Source organism: Orcinus orca, chromosome X, assembly GCF_937001465.1.
Source record: "Orcinus orca chromosome X, mOrcOrc1.1, whole genome shotgun sequence".
In the NCBI taxonomy this organism is placed as follows: domain Eukaryota; kingdom Metazoa; phylum Chordata; class Mammalia; order Artiodactyla; family Delphinidae; genus Orcinus; species Orcinus orca.
The window spans coordinates 93,079,073-93,095,428 of NC_064580.1; the positions used below are offsets into that span (position 1 = coordinate 93,079,073).

Genomic DNA, 16,356 nt, shown 5'->3' on the forward strand with positions numbered 1-16,356 from the left:
CCCTCCGGGAGGTCTTTGTGTCTCAGGCCCCTGAGAATTCTAGTGTCTTCCTCAGTCCAGGTCTTACCATCCTGTTCAGTTTACCTGCAATAGTACCAAGTCAGTGAATTAAGGCTGGTCCTACTGTGGGTGTAGTTAAACGTTTCCCCCATTGCTCTAAAGCAGCAGTTCTGAAACTTTAGTGTGCTTCAGTAGCACTTGGAGGACTTGTAAAAACCTGATGAATATCCAATTCAGCAGGTCTGGAGCAGGGTCTGAGAATTTGCATTTCAAACACGTTCCCAGCAGATGCTGATGCTGCTGTTCCATGGCAGGCCACTAGCACCATCTGGTCTCCAGGCAAGCTAGGTCATCCATCAGTTTCTTTCAGTAACATATACTAGAGGCTGGGCCACCATCTCTATTGCCACACAAGTTGTTTATAATCTAATATTTCAATTTATTTGAGGCTGCTATAAAGGGATGTCAAACAGGCTTATCAACTAGTTGAAAGAAATCCCTTTCAATGACAGTAAGGTGGGCCGAAATAAATAGAACCAAGATACATTGGAGTCAGTATTATTTATGTAAAAAAAACCCAACTCTGCAGCTTATTCATGTCAAACAAGCTTTTATTTTCAATGTGAACAACACTGTCAAATTTACCTGTCAAAGGTAAGAATAAAGTCAGATGTCAGTTAACATCATTTTGGGATGTTGAACTTTGAAACAACATTTGTATTGTGGGCTAATGAAAACTAGAATATCCGTGAAGAACAATTTCTTCTTTTCTTTCGCTGTCCACTTCTTTTTATGCCTTCCAGCTGTAGGGTGGGAGAAGAGTCAATTAACAATTGTACACCAATAACATGCACCTGGGACTTTCTAAATAGGAGTCAATACTATGAACATCTGTTGGCTCTCCAAGGAGAAAATGTTTTCTTCGTGTAACCCAGAACCTTGGTTGTCATGGTGCACATCATTTCATCACACCAACCTCATCTCACTCTTGCCCACCACTATAAATGCTAGTTTTTGTTCTTGAAAGGCCACTCTGTGATTTAAATGTCTTTCCACCTTAAGAGCCTATGCTCCTTACACAAATCATAAATCCCTTATATTCCCAGACCTCCGGTTTCCGTATCTGTAAAATGAGAAAGAGGCTGTTATCAAACATCCGCAGGTGTAAAAATTAAGAAAGGGAGAAAGAAAGAGTGTGATACTGCGAGAGAGAGAGAGATGAGAGAGAGAAAAGAAAAGATGAATGGGTAGAGGAAAGAGAAACTAAGATTGAATTACCAACTCAGTGATAGCAAATAATCTTACTATGGCTAATTTTCTTTTGTTTTAAAAAAAAATCTAAATTAAAGTAATATTTGTGAATTACTCATGAAATCCAGCCTTATTTGAAATTGTTAAATTTTTACCACTTTGTAAGGAGTCACCTTCTCAAAGGCATTGTTATTCCAAGAGACTCCATTTCTGTGGCCAGGTGATGAAGGTACAGCTAGTGCATAGCCTGGTCGCTTTAGCTGCTTCTGCTCGTGGCCACTCTCTAAAAATATAGGTCTCTATATTTTAGACCTCTAAAAAAATATCGGTCTCTATTTCCAGGTCTGATAAATTTCCCATCTGTAGTAGTCTTAAGGCTACAGGACAAAGGACTTGTGGCTGTAAATGAAATACATTTCAGAACACACTTCCTTCTATACCATCAAGAATACAAGTACATTAAACTGTATTTCCAAAATTAAACTTCACCAATTTTTTCTTATTTACTTTACAAAAATTATTAAAAACATGATAGATAGCTAGTGGGAAGCAGCTGCATAGCACAGGGAGATCAGCTCGGACCTCTGTGACCATCTAGAGGGGTGGGATAGGGAGGGTGGGAGGGAGATGCAAGAGGGAAGAGAAATGGGGATATAGGTATACTATAGCTGACTCACTTTGTTATAAAGCAGAAACTAACACACCACTGTAAGGCAATTATACTCCAGTAAAGATGTTAAAAAGATAAAAAGTAGATTAAGGATGTAAACAAAACAAAACATAAAGCTGTTAGTAACAGGTATATGTCAGGAATGCTTGCACTATACAATAATACCTGTATTCTCCAGAGCTGCCCTCTGCTGAGACCATATCCAGTTTGGGTCCTTCTTCTTGTTTCTCATTTCCATCCTCTTTCTCTTCATCAGCGTTTTCATACTGATGTTCACTCTCTTCTTTAGTGTCGAATGATACGGACTTTGGCATCACAAGGTGGTGGATAACATTTCCCGATTTAAAATCAGCAGCAGAATCTAGTTCTCTGCCCTCGGGAGGATCTGGAGAAGAGAAATATGTCAGAAAAGAAATAAATAAGTAAAAAGAATAGCTGGCCATGCTCCTACTGGTTGATACAACACTTCCATGGCCCGCACACTTCTGCTGCTTGACAGTTTTCACATTTTCCCCCTCTTTCCAGTAGATCTCACACACTGTGCTGCTGATTACTTCTGGCCCTTTGGAGAAGGGATCGAAATCATCTGATCCTGAGAGCATGTTTGTATGTTTTTGCCAGAACGTCACTGGAAAACGTTCACCCGATTTAAAGACAAATTCTACCGCAAAGCTCATTGATTCCTCAACCACTGAAAAGTGCCCCTGTGCCATTTCATCATTTTCTCAGGTCATCCTACTGAGAATCTTTACGTTTTTAGAAGCCCGTCAGCCAAAAGTGAGGTATGCCATTTGTTTGCCCCTCGGGTGGTAGAAGGCAGCATACTTTTTCTCAAGATCCTAAAGGTCTTTAGAGAATTGGGCTTCAACTTGTGCATAACGTGCCTGACGGTTTTTGAGAGCTTTGACCCGCTGCCTAACCGCCAGAGGCCAGCGCTGAGCGCGGCCTGCCTTTGAGGCCGATGCCCCGCTCAGCCTGGTACTTGCTCCGCCAGACCTCACCTGCCTCTCCCAGGTCTTCCTGCCCCTGAGGAGGCACGCCATCCTCTGCAGGGTCCATGGGCCATCGGCAGCAGCGCCTGACCATCACGCAGCCGCTGCGGGGCCCGAACAGGACACGGTAGTTGTAGTGCCTGGGCTGCGGATGGCAATGGACCACATCCCGGAGCAGGGACTTAGAATGCGTCGCAGAGGCCCCATGGCCCGTGACCACTCCCGCGCCCTCCTGCCCATTATCGTCCTCCTCTTCTGTCTCTCTGTCCTCCTCAACCTCCTCCGCAGTTTCGTCCCCCTCTTCTGACTGATACACATCCTCCTCCTGGTCCTCGATGTCTAATTTAAACTTTTCCTCCTCCTCCTCCTCCGTCTTCTCCATCCCCTCCATCTCTTCTTTCATGTCTTCCTCCACCTGCATCTCCTCCTCCTCCTCTTCCGTCTCTTCCTCCTCCTCCTCTGTCTCTTCCTCCTCCTCCTCCTCAGTTTCGTCCCCCTCTTCTGACTGGTACTCATCCTCCTCCTGGTCCTCGATGTCTAATTCAAACTCTTCCTCCTCCTCCTCTGTCTCTTCCTCCTCCTCCTCCTCAGTTTCGTCCCCCTCTTCTGACTGGTACTCATCCTCCTCCTGGTCCTCAATGTCTAATTCAAACTCTTCCTCCTCCCCCTCCTCCTCCTCCTCCTCCACCTCCCCCTCCTCCTCCTCCTCCTCCGCCTCCACGAGCTCTGCATCCCAGTCTTCTTCCACTGCGGCCTGGGTGGCCTCCTGCCCACCATCCTCCCCGCCAAGGGCTCTGGAGAGCCTCAGGGAGGCCAGCAGGGCCGCGACCCGCTCGACTCCATCCATCCCTCCCGAAGGGGATGCACGGACCCCGAGGGGACTGGGGTCGCCACCCGTCCCACCACCAGCTCCGTCCTGGCCACCTGGGATTAGCCCGTGCTCCTCTGTGGCAGACATGGCAGGAGGGACACGCCAGACACGGATCGGGCTGCAGTGAGGACCGCGGGGAAGATGGCGACCGCCGGGATGAGTGTCGCTGAGGGAGAGGACGCTGTTGGCGGCGGGGCCTCCGGGACGGGGTGGGGGCTGCAGAGAAGCCGGCTACATAGGGGACAGGATTCGGCGAAGATGCCTCTGGGGGCCCCGCTACGGGAAGGGCAGACGGCCTGCCCGCGGAGGACCCCAGCGAGACTGGGACGAGGCCGCTGCGCACAGGGCCACAAGGCGGGAAAGAGCCTGACTGGCTGGCGACGGGAGGCGGACTTTAGAAGGGTCAACGAAGGGCCACTTCCTCCAGCGCCGGCTCTAAGCTCATTTGACAGCAGTCTAGGATTGACAACACCACCGTCCAATGAGTGATCAAGGTCTTCAGCTTCCCTGGAGGCCTTAAAGGCCCAGCTCACCCTGAGCCTCTGTGAGCGCACGGGAATCCCTTCCTTTTCATTCCACCACTGCAAGCGCAAAACTACAATGTCCCTAAAGGGCGGCGCCCTGGGGTATGGGAACCTGCATGTGTTCCCCAATTGCCACCCTGGGGCAGCTCACGCTGATAGAGACGCACTTAGTTCAAAAACGAGAGAGAGAGAAGGTGTATAGATCAAATCTCAGCAACGCTTAAAACCTCCCACAACAGAGAGCAAGAGAATTTGGAGGTTTTAATGCTGTTAAGGCTACTTAGAAAAGGACATACAAAGTCGATATGGATGCAGTGAGAATGGAGAGTGGAAGAAGCAGTAAAGACAGGAGCTGGACAGTGTTTCATCAGGGTTCCCCAATTCACTTGCAGCCTCCAAGAAATGAAGACAGAGAGAGAGAGGGAAGAGAGACAGAGACACACAGAGACAGACACACACACACACACAGAGATACTTGTTTTAAAGACTGGGCTGAGCACCTTCTCTGCACTGGATTGTGTACACTCCCTGCCTCCCAAATTCATACGATGAAGCCCATCCCCCCCCGCCCCCGTCCTCAGGAGATGGTATTTGGAGACCGGGTCTTTGGTAGGTCATTCAGTTTTGGTAAGGTCAGGAGGCTGGGGTCCACACATTGGGATTACTGCCCTTACAGGAAGAGACCATAGATGGTGCTCTCCGCCCACCACCCCAACGTGAAGCCACAGGAATAAGGCGGCTATTTTCAAGCCAAAACGAGGGCCCTCACCAAGAACTCCACCATGCTGGCACCCTGACCTTGGGCTTCTTAGCCTCCAGAACTGTAGGAAATAAATAAATGTCTTGTTTAAGCTGCCCAGCCTAAGGCATTTTATTAGGGCAGCCTGAGCAGACTAATACAGCATGGCAGACGTTAACAGGACAGGCTTCCTAGAATCATTTCTCGCTCAACAGTCCGAGACTTTTTGTTGTACTCAGCCCCACTTAGCCGAGTGGTCAAGGGTAACGAATGCTGAAAACGAGGAAGAAATCGACAACTATTTTATGCTAATCCCATTTACTACTGTCGCTGGGCACAGAAGCAAGACTGGGTGTTAGCTGTAACTTCACGTTCAGGAGAACATAAGCTATGTCCCTTACTTCCAGTAAGCACACCGCCTTGGGATCCAGGACACCTAATTTGACAGACCCTAACGTTTCACAGATGGGAAGCACACATTCTGCAGAGCGCTCCCGGGAAGGTTGGCGAGAAGAGCTGTTGTTGCCACCCTGAGTCAGTATGGACCCCTACCCCAAGTTGGGTTCAAAGGTCAATCAAGACTGGTGACACCACCCACACACACACTACCGAGACGCGATGCAAAGTGTATTCCTTACATGAGGAGGCTTCTGGGGGGAGAGCAGGGCAGCCTTTTCAAGCTGCTCCAAAAAAGACTTCAGAGAGTCAGGAAAGGAAGAAATTGCTTTGGGAGTTCTACTGTGATTAGTGGATGGGGCCAGCATGACAGTTCCCTTGTGCTGGCAGTAGCTAGTGTAGTTTGACGCCCACTCCTCCTGCCCTCCACCCTACAACCGTGCCAAAGGAGAGAGTGGAGTGTAGGGCGTTGGGGAAGAGGGAGGGTTGACGTTTAAAAGCCCTCAGCAGTCAAACATCACAGGATGCAGTCAGACCCTATACTACAATTCACCTCTGGCGTGTGACTGGCGACTGAAATGTGCCACTTTCGTGTAATGGAATTTGAACTTGTGGAAGTAAGCCACTCTGGAACTCTGAGTCCTGCAGCCTAAGGCCAGGTAGGGAGGCAAAAGGTCTACTGAAGGCCGTTCAAGAGCCCAGCGTCGTGTATCCTGAGAAGTAGAATGCATGCCTCGGTCACCATCAATAAGGCCCGGAACTCCGAAGCCGATAAGGAGGGTCTTGGCAAAGCCCTGCATAGTGGCTTTAGTATACGTAGAGACACGTGTGACCTGGATTTATAATTTGGGAGTCTGTGGGCCAAGAGATTCCCAGGGCTCTTTACCCCAAAGGGGACAGTTTTACACAAGGAAACGTCGTTGCTGCCATGGGCCAGACCAGACAGCCAGACGGACGACAATGGCCTGATTGTCTATGAAAACGTGCAGATGGTGCTAACTGTTGGCCAGAGCATCCAGCGCTAAGGTGACTGCCTGAAGTTCACTCACTTGTGCTGTCTTTTCGTTGAACAGTTTTATCTATGGTTATTGTATTGATTACTGACAAGGAAAGACTTTTCCTGACATTTTCCTATTTATTTTCCACATGTCAGTCTTTTTTTGTTCCTTCACTCCTCAATTACTGTATTTTCTGTTCAATTGTTCTACGCTTTTAATATTTCATTCCAATGCCATCTGTCCTCTATGGTTTCTGTAGAGAAATGGGCACAAATATTACTGAGGATTACTTGTATATGGGGAGTGGTTTCTATTGCTGTTTTCAAGGTTCACTCTTTGTCTTTGACTTTTGATAATTTGATCATGATGTGCCTAGGTGGGGATCTCTGATTTTATCCTGCTTGGAGTTTGTAGAACTTATTGGGTGTGTAGATTCATGTCTTTCCTCCGATTTTGGAGGTTTTCAGGCATCATTTCTTCAAAGATTTCCTGCCCCTTTCTCTCCTTCCTCTGCCTCTGCAACTGTCATTATGTGTACATTGATAAGCTTGCTGATGCACATGAGTCTCATAGGCTTTGCTCATTATTCTTCGTTCTTTGCTTTTCCTGCTCCTCTTTTCCTTTTCAGAGACTGGATATTTCAACTAACCTTTTAAAATTCACTGATTCTTTTTCTCCTGGTCAAATTTGCTGTTGGACATCTTTTATTAATTTCTCATTTCATTTACTGTGCTTTTCAGCTGAAGAACTTTTATTTTGTCCCTATTTATAATTTCTATCTCTTTGGGATACATCTTTCTCATTGTTTGCTAGTTCTTTGATCATTGTTTCCTTTTGCTAATTGAGTTTATTGAAGACAGTGGACTAAGAATATTTTTTCTAGTAACCCAAATCCTGTGCTTTACCTCTGACAGTTTATAGTAATTAATTTTTTCCATGTGAACAGGACACACATTCCTCCCATCCCCTCCAACTTTATGGAAGTATAATTTACAAATAAAATTTGTATATTCAAGGTGAACAGTGTGATGCCTGATGTATGTATACATTGTTAAATGATTACCACTGTCACACTGATTAATACACATAGCTAAAGGTTTCTTGGGGGTGGTGTGTGGGATAAAACTAAGATCTACTCTCTCAGCAAGTCTCCATCATACCATACAATATCTTAAATTAAAATAGCATGCTGTGCATTAGATCCATAGAATGTATTCATCTTATAACTGATCATTTGTACCTTTTGATGAACCACCCCACAAATAACAAACCTGGAGGCATCATGGTTCCTGATTTCATTATATTACAAAGGTATAGTAATCAAAACAGTATGGTATTGGCATAAGAACAGATATATACAAAGACCAATGTATCAAAATATAGAGCCCAGAAATAAACCCACACATACATGCTCAACTATTTGACAAGAACTCCAAGAACACATCATGAGGACAGGATAGTCTCTTCAATAAATGGGGCTGGGAAAACTGGATATCCACGGGCAAAGATACTATGTTGGACCCTTATCTTACACCATACCCCAAAATGAACTCAAAATGGATTGAAGACTTAAACATAAGGCCTGAATCTGTAAAACTCCTAGAGGAAAACACAGGGGTAAGCTCCTTGACATAGGTTATAGCAATGATTTTTTTGTGAAATGACACCAAAACAAAGGCAACAAAAACAAAAATAAACAAGTGGACTACATCAAACTAAAAAGCTTCTGCACAGCAAAGGAAACAATCAACACAATGAAAAGGCAACTGACCTGTGAAGCAGAAGAAAATATTTGCAAATCATGTTATCTGTTGTGGGGATAATATGCAAAATATATAAGGAATTCAATCACCTCAACATCAAACAACAAAAAAAATCCAAAACCGACAAATAATTAATAAAAGGACACACGGTCCAAATATACGTTTTTCCAAAGAAGACATACAACTGGCCAATAGGTATATGAAAAGGTGTTCAGCATCACTAACCATCAGGGAAATGCAAATCAAAGCTGCAATTAAGACATCACACCTATTAGGATGGCTATTATCAAAAGGACAAGAGATAGCAAGTGTTGGCAAGAGTGTGGTAAAAAGGGAACCCTCATGCCCTGTTGGTGGGAAAGTAAAATGGTGCACCCACTATGGACAACTGTATGGAGGTTCCTCAAAAGATTGAAAGTAGAACTATCAGATCAGCCAGCAATCCCACTCCTGAAAACAGATCCAAAGGAGGTGATTTCTGCTCTGCTGTCTTATTCTCATTGCAGCATTATCCACAATAGCCAAAGAATGGAGACAACCTAAGTGTTTTGAGCAGATGAAAGGATAAAGAACATATCATATACATATAAAAGACATATAAAAGAATTCTTCTTAAAAATTCACCTGAGGGCTTCCCTGATGGTGCAGTGGTTAAGAATCCACCTGCCAACACAGGGGACGTGGGTTCGAGCCCTGGTCCGGGAAGATCCCACACGCTGCGGAGCAACTAAGCCCATGAGCCACAACTACTGAGCCTGCGCTCTAGAGCCTGTGAGCTGCAACTACTGAGCCCACGTGCAACAACTACTGAAGCCCGCACATCTAGAGGCCGTGCTGCACAACAAGAGAAGCCACCGCAATGAGAAGCCCGCGCACAGCAACGAAGAGTAATCCCCGCTCGCCGCAACTACAGGAAGTCCGTGCGCAGCAACAAAGACCCAACGCAGCCAAAAATAATAAATAAATAAAAGCAAAATAAATAAATAAATAAAATTTATTTGAAAGACTGTTCTTACCTTTACAAGGGGTGATCTGGAGAGGAACAGGAACAGAGACAAGACATAGTAGATTCTCCTTCCTTCAGACTTCTTGTCTCTCTCAGGAAATCTCTACAGGCACAGCTTAATAGTGAGCCAGCTGGAAAGGCAAAATAGGGTTGGCAGAGACCCAGAAACTTAGAACAGGTTATAGAATTTTGAGCTCAGATATTAAACAACTTTTACTTACCTCGCATCTACTTCCTCTTATATATCCTGACAAAGAATGCAAACAGTATGCCTTCTGAGACAAAATAAACACAGAAGTGACTATAACATCAGCAACACCCACTTCCAAAAACACAAGAACAAAATTTAAGACCTTTGTTAGGAAGTGTACTTATGTTTATATGGTAAATAGGGAACCGTTGACAGATTTTAATGAAATTTACATGTGTCATTAATTTTGATGTAGAAAAAAAGTTCATGTGCATAGTGACTTCTCTTCTTTCTCCCATGGCCACCTAGGAAACTCAGAGATTAGGAAAAAAGCTTCCTTCCCCATATGATTCTTTAATATTCCAGCCTCAGGTACACTCAACACCTCTGCCTGAGCCCCTGATGGAACACCACTCCCAGGTGAGGCAGTTTTTCTACCTGAAGGATTTCAAAATACCCTTAAGATTTTGGAAGAATTGGGAGATCTAAAGGTAAAATCTGTGCAAACACTACGTAGAGGCAAAAACCTTCTATGACTCAGAAACGTATCTGGAGGGCTGGGCGGGTGTGTGTGAGTGTATGGGTAAAGATTATTTCAGTTGAACTTTAGGCAAACTGTAAACATAAACTCTACACGGAAACACTTTCCAATCCCCTGTGTCTTTAAACTCATGAGATGAGCTGCCCTGCAGAGGCAGGACCTGGTATCTTTGGGCAGCTGTGGCAGTTAAAGAGTGTGAGCTCTCAAACCAGACTGCCTGGATAAAAGTTCCAGCTCACTTACAGGCTGTGAGATCTTGGGCTCAGGACTTAATATCTCAAATCCTGTCTTATATAATAATTCTCAATTTCTCCATCAGTAAACGAGGTGAAAAATAGTCCCAACCTCATCGGATTGCTGTACAGATTTAATGAGCTAATACTTTACCAGGGCTTACTTGATGTAGAGCTTGGCACAGAGTAAGTGCAAATTAATGTCTGGGCACATCACAAAATGAACACATTCCATGCTCACTGCTGTAGCTGCACAGATCATCTTTTAATCCTTCAAATATGCTATGTTCTCTTTCTTCTAATGGATCTTTGCCCATCTTCATTCCCCTAACTAGACCTTATACATAGCTTTGGCCCCCACTGACGTTCTAAGCCCTAATCATCCTTTCCGTCCCAACTCAGGCTTTTTTTTTTACAAGAAGCCTCTTCTCTGTTAAGACCGGGTTGCACGTTTCTTTCTTTGTTATTTTTTAACTAAAGTGAAAATAAAATAACATGAAATTAATGATTTCAGTCCATTTAAAATGGACAAATCAAATAAAAAGTTTTAAAAATAAAATGTACCAATCAGTTCTTTTAGTACATTCACGATGCTGTGCAACCATCACCGCTATCTAGTTTCAGAGCATTTCATCAACTCAAAAAGAAACCCTGGGGCTTTGCTGGTGGCGCAGTGGTTGAGAGTCAGCCTGCCGATGCAGGGGACATGGGTTCGTGCCCCGGTCCGGGAAGATCCCACATGCCATGGAGCAGCTGGGCCCGTGAGCCATGGCCGCTGGGCCTGCGCATCCGCAGCCTGTGCTCTGCAACGGGAGAGGCCACAACAGTGAGAGGCCCGCGTACCGCAAAAAAAAAAAAAAAAAAAAAGAAATCCTATACCCAGGAAGCGGTCATACCCCATTCCCTCCTATCCTCAAACACTGGCAACCACTAATCTCTTTTCTGCCACTATGGATTTGCCTAATCTGGACATTTCATAGAAATGGAATCATGCCATATGTGGCATTGTGTGTGTGTGATATTTTCTAATTTTTGTTCATGGTAGTTGTTATCTTTTTTCATTATGAACTTTCTTCTCATTCTAAAAAAAGATTCACTTCATGCATGATTGTGTATAACGACAGAAGAGAGTCTTCCATGTTGTATGAGTTTCTTGCCTGACTGAACCTGTTTTGGACTCTCCCTGAAAAAGACCAAGACTCCTTGGGCATAATGCCTGTACCAGTCCAATAACATACACAAAGATTGTATGCCATGACCAAAGGATTTTTATCCCAGGAATGTAACGTTGATTTAACATTAAGAAATCACAGAGTAGGGCCTCCCCTGGTGGAGCAGTGGTTAAGAATCCACCCGACAATGCAGGGGACACAGGTTCGAGCCCTGGTCCGGGAAGATCCAACATGCCGCGGACCAACTAAGCCCATGGGCCACAAATACTGAGCCTGCGCTCTAGAGCCCATGTGCAACAATTACTGAAGCTCGCGTGCCTAGAGCCTGTGCTCCACAACAAGAGAGGCCACCGCAATGAGAAGCCCGCACACTGCAACGAAGAGTAGCCCGCAGTCACCGCAACTAGAGAAAGACCGCATGCAGCAACGAAGACCCAACAGTAGCCAAAAATAAATAAATAAATAAATCACAGTGTAGGGACGATTGTGTAAGTGTTTGTAAGTATGAGCATGTTCATGGACAAATAAAGACATGAGCATGCTCCTTTTGTGATCATGTTATTTTATGGAAGTTAAAGTGTATATACAGGGACTTCCCTGGCAGTCCAGTGGCTAAGACTTTGCCTTCCAATGCACGGGGTGCAGGTTCAATCCCTGGTCGGGGAGCTGAGATCCCACATGGCCAGAAAATCAAAACAGAAAACAGAAGCAATATTGTAACAAATTCAATAAAGACTATAAAAAAAATGTCCACATCAAAAGAAAATCTTTAGAAAACAGTGTATGTACATATAAGTGCAAATGAGTCTGTCTAGTGTGTGAATGATTTTGTGAGCGTGTTCACGTGAGTGAATACATGTATTATCATGCTCATGTGACTGAATGTTCACACATGTTTGTGCAAGTGACAGAATGTGTAAGACTGTTCGTGAGTACAGGAGTGTGACTGTGAGTTAAACTGTCACTGTGCCCTTTGGAGTGAATTGTGAGCATGTTATTATAAGTAACAATGTGTATGTGTGCATGTATATTATCAATTTTTGTGTCTGAGTAAATTCACAAGTTTATTTGTGTGTTTGAACATATATATGAGTGAATGGTAATCAAGTTTTATACTTAATATGTTGATATGCATCTGTGACTGGGTGTGAGAATATGTGCAAGTGATTATTTGTGAATCCCTACGTGTGCAAGCCAATTTTAAACCATGTTTGTGTTTGTAAGTGAACATGTCAATGCATGTGAGCCTAAATTAAAGTACATCAGTAAATATATGAGTGTTGATACATGAGTGAATGAATATATGGTTATATGAGCATATTTTCACGAGTGAGTGAAGGTGTGAGCATTTCATGTGTGTAGCCATGTTGGTTTGAGTAATAGTTGTTCGTCTGAGTGAGTGAATGAGCATGTATCGGTGAGTACATAAGCGTCTCCACCAGTGTGAGTAAACCTCTGAGCGTGATCATGTCAGGGAATAAATGTGTGTGCATGTACGAGATTGATGTGTGAGCCTATTCAGGCATAAGTGTGTTGGTGTGAGTATATTTGTGTATTTAACACATATTTGTACCTATTCACGTGTATGAGTAAATACGTGAATTTGTTCATGGAGGTTAGCTTGCTCACGTGTGCGAGTTAATCTGTAAGCATACTAGTTTGCATGGGGTTGCTAATGGATGAGTAAACTTATGAGTGAATATGTGAGCATCTACTTGTGAGTGTATATGTACATCTGTGGGTGTCTGAACATGTGAGTTTCATGATGAGCGTGAAAATGTTTATTTGCAATTGAATGGGTAAGTGTGCTCCTATTTGTGTTCATTTGCACGTGCAAAGAGTTTGAGAGTGTACAATGTGCAGGATCTGTGCACATAAGCCTAAATTAGTATGTCTTTAGGTTGGAATAAATTTGTGAACATGGTTGTATGAGGGAATGGATGTTTGGGCATTTTGGGGTGTGTGAGTGAATGTTGCAAGTGTGTTTATGTATGTGAGCTTCTTAATGGAAGAATATATTTCTGGGAGTGAAAGTGTGAGTGTGCGTTTGGAAGCATGTTCATTTGCAAGTGAATGTGTAAGCATGTCCCTGTTTGTGTTTACATGCACAACCTGTGAGGGAATGTGTATGTACATGAGACACATATGAATGTCTTGTGCATGAGTGATACTGTAACCATGTTCATTTAAGTGACTGGGTGAGCCAGTTTGAGTGAATAAACGTGTCAACATATTTTATGAGTGTCACTGAGCATACATATAAGTGTGTTCATGCCAGTGAATGAATATATGAATGTTATTTGTCTGTCAGACAGTTAACGTGTGGGTGTATTTGACTACGTGAGTGAATTTGTATGCAAGTAAACGTGTGAGTGTGTAATATGTGGGATAATAATTTCTGTCGGGAATGTGGGAGCATGTTCATATGTGGAGCAGGCACTCTGGGGACTTAACATGTAAGTATATTTACATATTGAGTATGACTGCATGTGTGATCAAGTTCATACGTGTGACTGTTGATGAGCATCAGCACGTGTTTGTGAGTATACGTGAGTTTGTCTCTGTGTGAGAGTAACTTTGTTTGATGTTAACAGTGAATAAATATATACGCACGCCCTTCTTTGAGAGTGTTCATCTGTGGGTGACTGTGAGCATGTTCATGTGTGTGAGGGATTGAGTGTGTTTGTAGGTGAATAAACGTGTAAAGATACGTCTACACGTGAGTGACGGTGCAAGCAGCATGATAAAGTGAGAGTATATCTGTGTGTGACTGAATATGTGAGTATTTTAGTTTGTGAGCAGGCTAATGCATGTGCATAAGTGAATACGTGGCTGTGTCCATGTAAGCAAATACAAGTGTGCCAGTGTGTAAGTGAATTTGTGAGCAAACTCATGTGACTGAGTGAATGTGTGAACGTGTGCATATATGTGAGTCTGTGTTTGTATGAATTCTTGAGTATCTTATTGTGTGAGTAAATAGTGAGCATGTTTGTATATGTGAGCACATTAATGGGAGAGGGAGAATGGATATGTGTGAAAGTGAATTTATGGGAGAGTCACTATGTATGTGAATGAATTTGTGAGCATGTTTGTGTGCATGAGATTGTTGATTGTGTGAGCCCATTAACACCAAGCACACCACTGTGTGGGAGTGAACGTGTCAGTGTGTTGATGTGTGTGAAGGAACGTGAGTGATCTTGCATATGCGATCATATTCACGTGTGCAATGAATTCGTAAGCACTGTCATGTACGTGAACATGGTATTTCAAATATATCTGGGTGTCTGAATATGTAGATACATGTTCGTAAACCAGGGTATCTACAAGTGCTAGTAAACCTGTGAGTGAGTGTGTGAACATGTGCATGTGAATCTTTAAGTGTGTTTGATCGTGTAAGCTTGTTAATGTTTGATTACATTTGAATGAGTGAACATGTGAGTGTGTATGAATTTATCTGAGTGTATCCATATGCATGAGTGAAGGTGTGAACTTCATGGTGTGTGAGTATGTTTGTGGGTAAGTGAATATGTGAGCATGCCTGTTTGTGACTGTGTTAATGTGTGCATGTGAGTGAATGTGTGAGTTTTACATGTGAGCATACTTGAGTGTGTGTGTTTGTGTGTGTGAGTGAATCCGTGGGCATCTTCATTTTATTGAGTGAATATGTGACCAAGTTTGTGTGAATAAATGACTGTGTAAGCAGAATGTGCTTAAATTTGCCATCTTATACATTGCTGTGACTAAGGCAACATGCAGGTTTGTTTTGGTGGGCAATTGTATGTATGTTCTTTCTTGCTCAGAGTGGTGCGATTGTTGCTTGAGTTTCCTGCCAACTACCAGTAACAAACAGCTGGGTGGGCCAAGTGATTGCAAAAACAGACTGTACATTTGTCCCATTTCTGTCCCTGTTTATCACAAGGCTGCTGAATTTCAGTGCAGGGCTACCTGTTCCACTGCTTCCATTCTAGGGGAAATTTTCCTTGGGCAGCTATTTGTATAGCTTTAACAGCCTCAGACGTGGCCTCTTGGGAGCTGGTCATGTAACGATACCAATAGATTTCCTCCCACATTACCTTTGCCACTGGGCTTTTCATTTTTATTCTGTAAGATGGGATGTATATGTTTTAAGATCCCCCAGAAGAGTAACATTGGGCTGCAATTTCCCTCAAGTCTTTCCCAAGGGCTTATTAATGATGGTCTTGGTAAGCCTGACAAATTTTGTAAACGTTGTAACCAAGTAGCTGTCAATTTGGATGGAAAAACTCCCACGTAGGGCTTCCCTGGTGGCGCAGTGGTTGAGAGTCCGCCTGCCGATGCAGGGGACACGGGTTCGTGCCCCGGTCTGGGAAGATCCCACATGCCATGAAGCGGCTGGGCCTGTGAGCCATGGCCGCTGATCCTTAGCGTCCGGAGCCTGTGCTCCGCAATGGGAGAGGCCACAACAGTGAGAGGCCAGTGTACCGCAAAACAACAACAACAACAAAAAATCCCATGCAGAGACTGGTTAGATTTCTCCATGGGATCAAATATGTTTTCATGAGAACTGTCTTTGCTGTCACACCCAAAAGCTGTGATTGTTTACTGTGGGCAGTAAGTGCTGCAGCTGTTGAAGAACCCAGTCCCACTGAGTGTGATGTAAATCTTGAAGGTGGTATTGTAAGAACGTTAGGTTAGGAAAGAATTCCCAAACTGGATGAAGCTCCTGACATTTTAGAAATGCCTTGTCCTGGGTATTATGTTGTATACATTCCTTTCCGTGTGTGTGTGTGTGTGTGTGTGTGTGTGTGTGTCTGTGTGTCTGTGTGTCTGTGTGTGTGTATATATATATATACATATAGTGTGTGTGTGTGTATATATATATTGTGTGTGTGTGTGTGTGTGTGTGTGTGTGTGTGTATATATATATATATATATATATAGTGTGTGTGTGTGTGTGTGTGTGTGTGTGTATTTATATATAAAATATGACCTACCAACCCGGGGGAAATTCATGATAAGTTGCCCTTGGTC

General features: G+C 43.7%; 1 protein-coding gene across 3 annotated transcripts; it reads right to left on the bottom strand.

Annotated features, from left to right (window-relative positions):
- Positions 1–599: 599 nt before the first annotated feature.
- On the bottom strand, positions 600–16,126 carry LOC125962884 (cilia- and flagella-associated protein 251-like). 3 transcript variants are annotated; one of them, XM_049704432.1, is made up of 3 exons: positions 2,923–4,867; positions 2,087–2,306; positions 600–803 (listed from the first exon to the last, which is right to left on the bottom strand). In XM_049704432.1, the coding sequence occupies exons 1-3, from the start codon at positions 3,869–3,871 to the stop codon at positions 791–793; spliced, it is 1,182 nt and encodes a 393-aa protein (XP_049560389.1). In that variant the 5' UTR covers positions 3,872–4,867; the 3' UTR covers positions 600–790. The 3 variants fall into 3 exon arrangements, 1 of the variants encoding a protein (XP_049560389.1); XR_007474701.1 differs by lacking the exons at positions 600–803; positions 2,923–4,867 and adding exons at positions 9,221–9,341; positions 9,432–14,839 and having other exon boundaries at positions 2,170–2,306; XR_007474700.1 differs by lacking the exons at positions 600–803; positions 2,923–4,867 and adding an exon at positions 9,221–16,126 and having other exon boundaries at positions 2,170–2,306.
- Positions 16,127–16,356: the final 230 nt, after the last annotated feature.

Bases quoted from the DNA above. Each gene is read 5' to 3' on its own strand.
- LOC125962884 (XM_049704432.1), bottom strand. From the start codon at position 3,871: ATGTCTGCCACAGAGGAGCACGGGCTAATCCCAGGTGGCCAGGACGGA. The intron at 2,307-2,922 runs GTGAGGTCTGGC...TCTCTTCTCCAG, and splicing joins GGAAGACCTGGGAGAGGCAG to ATCCTCCCGAGGGCAGAGAA.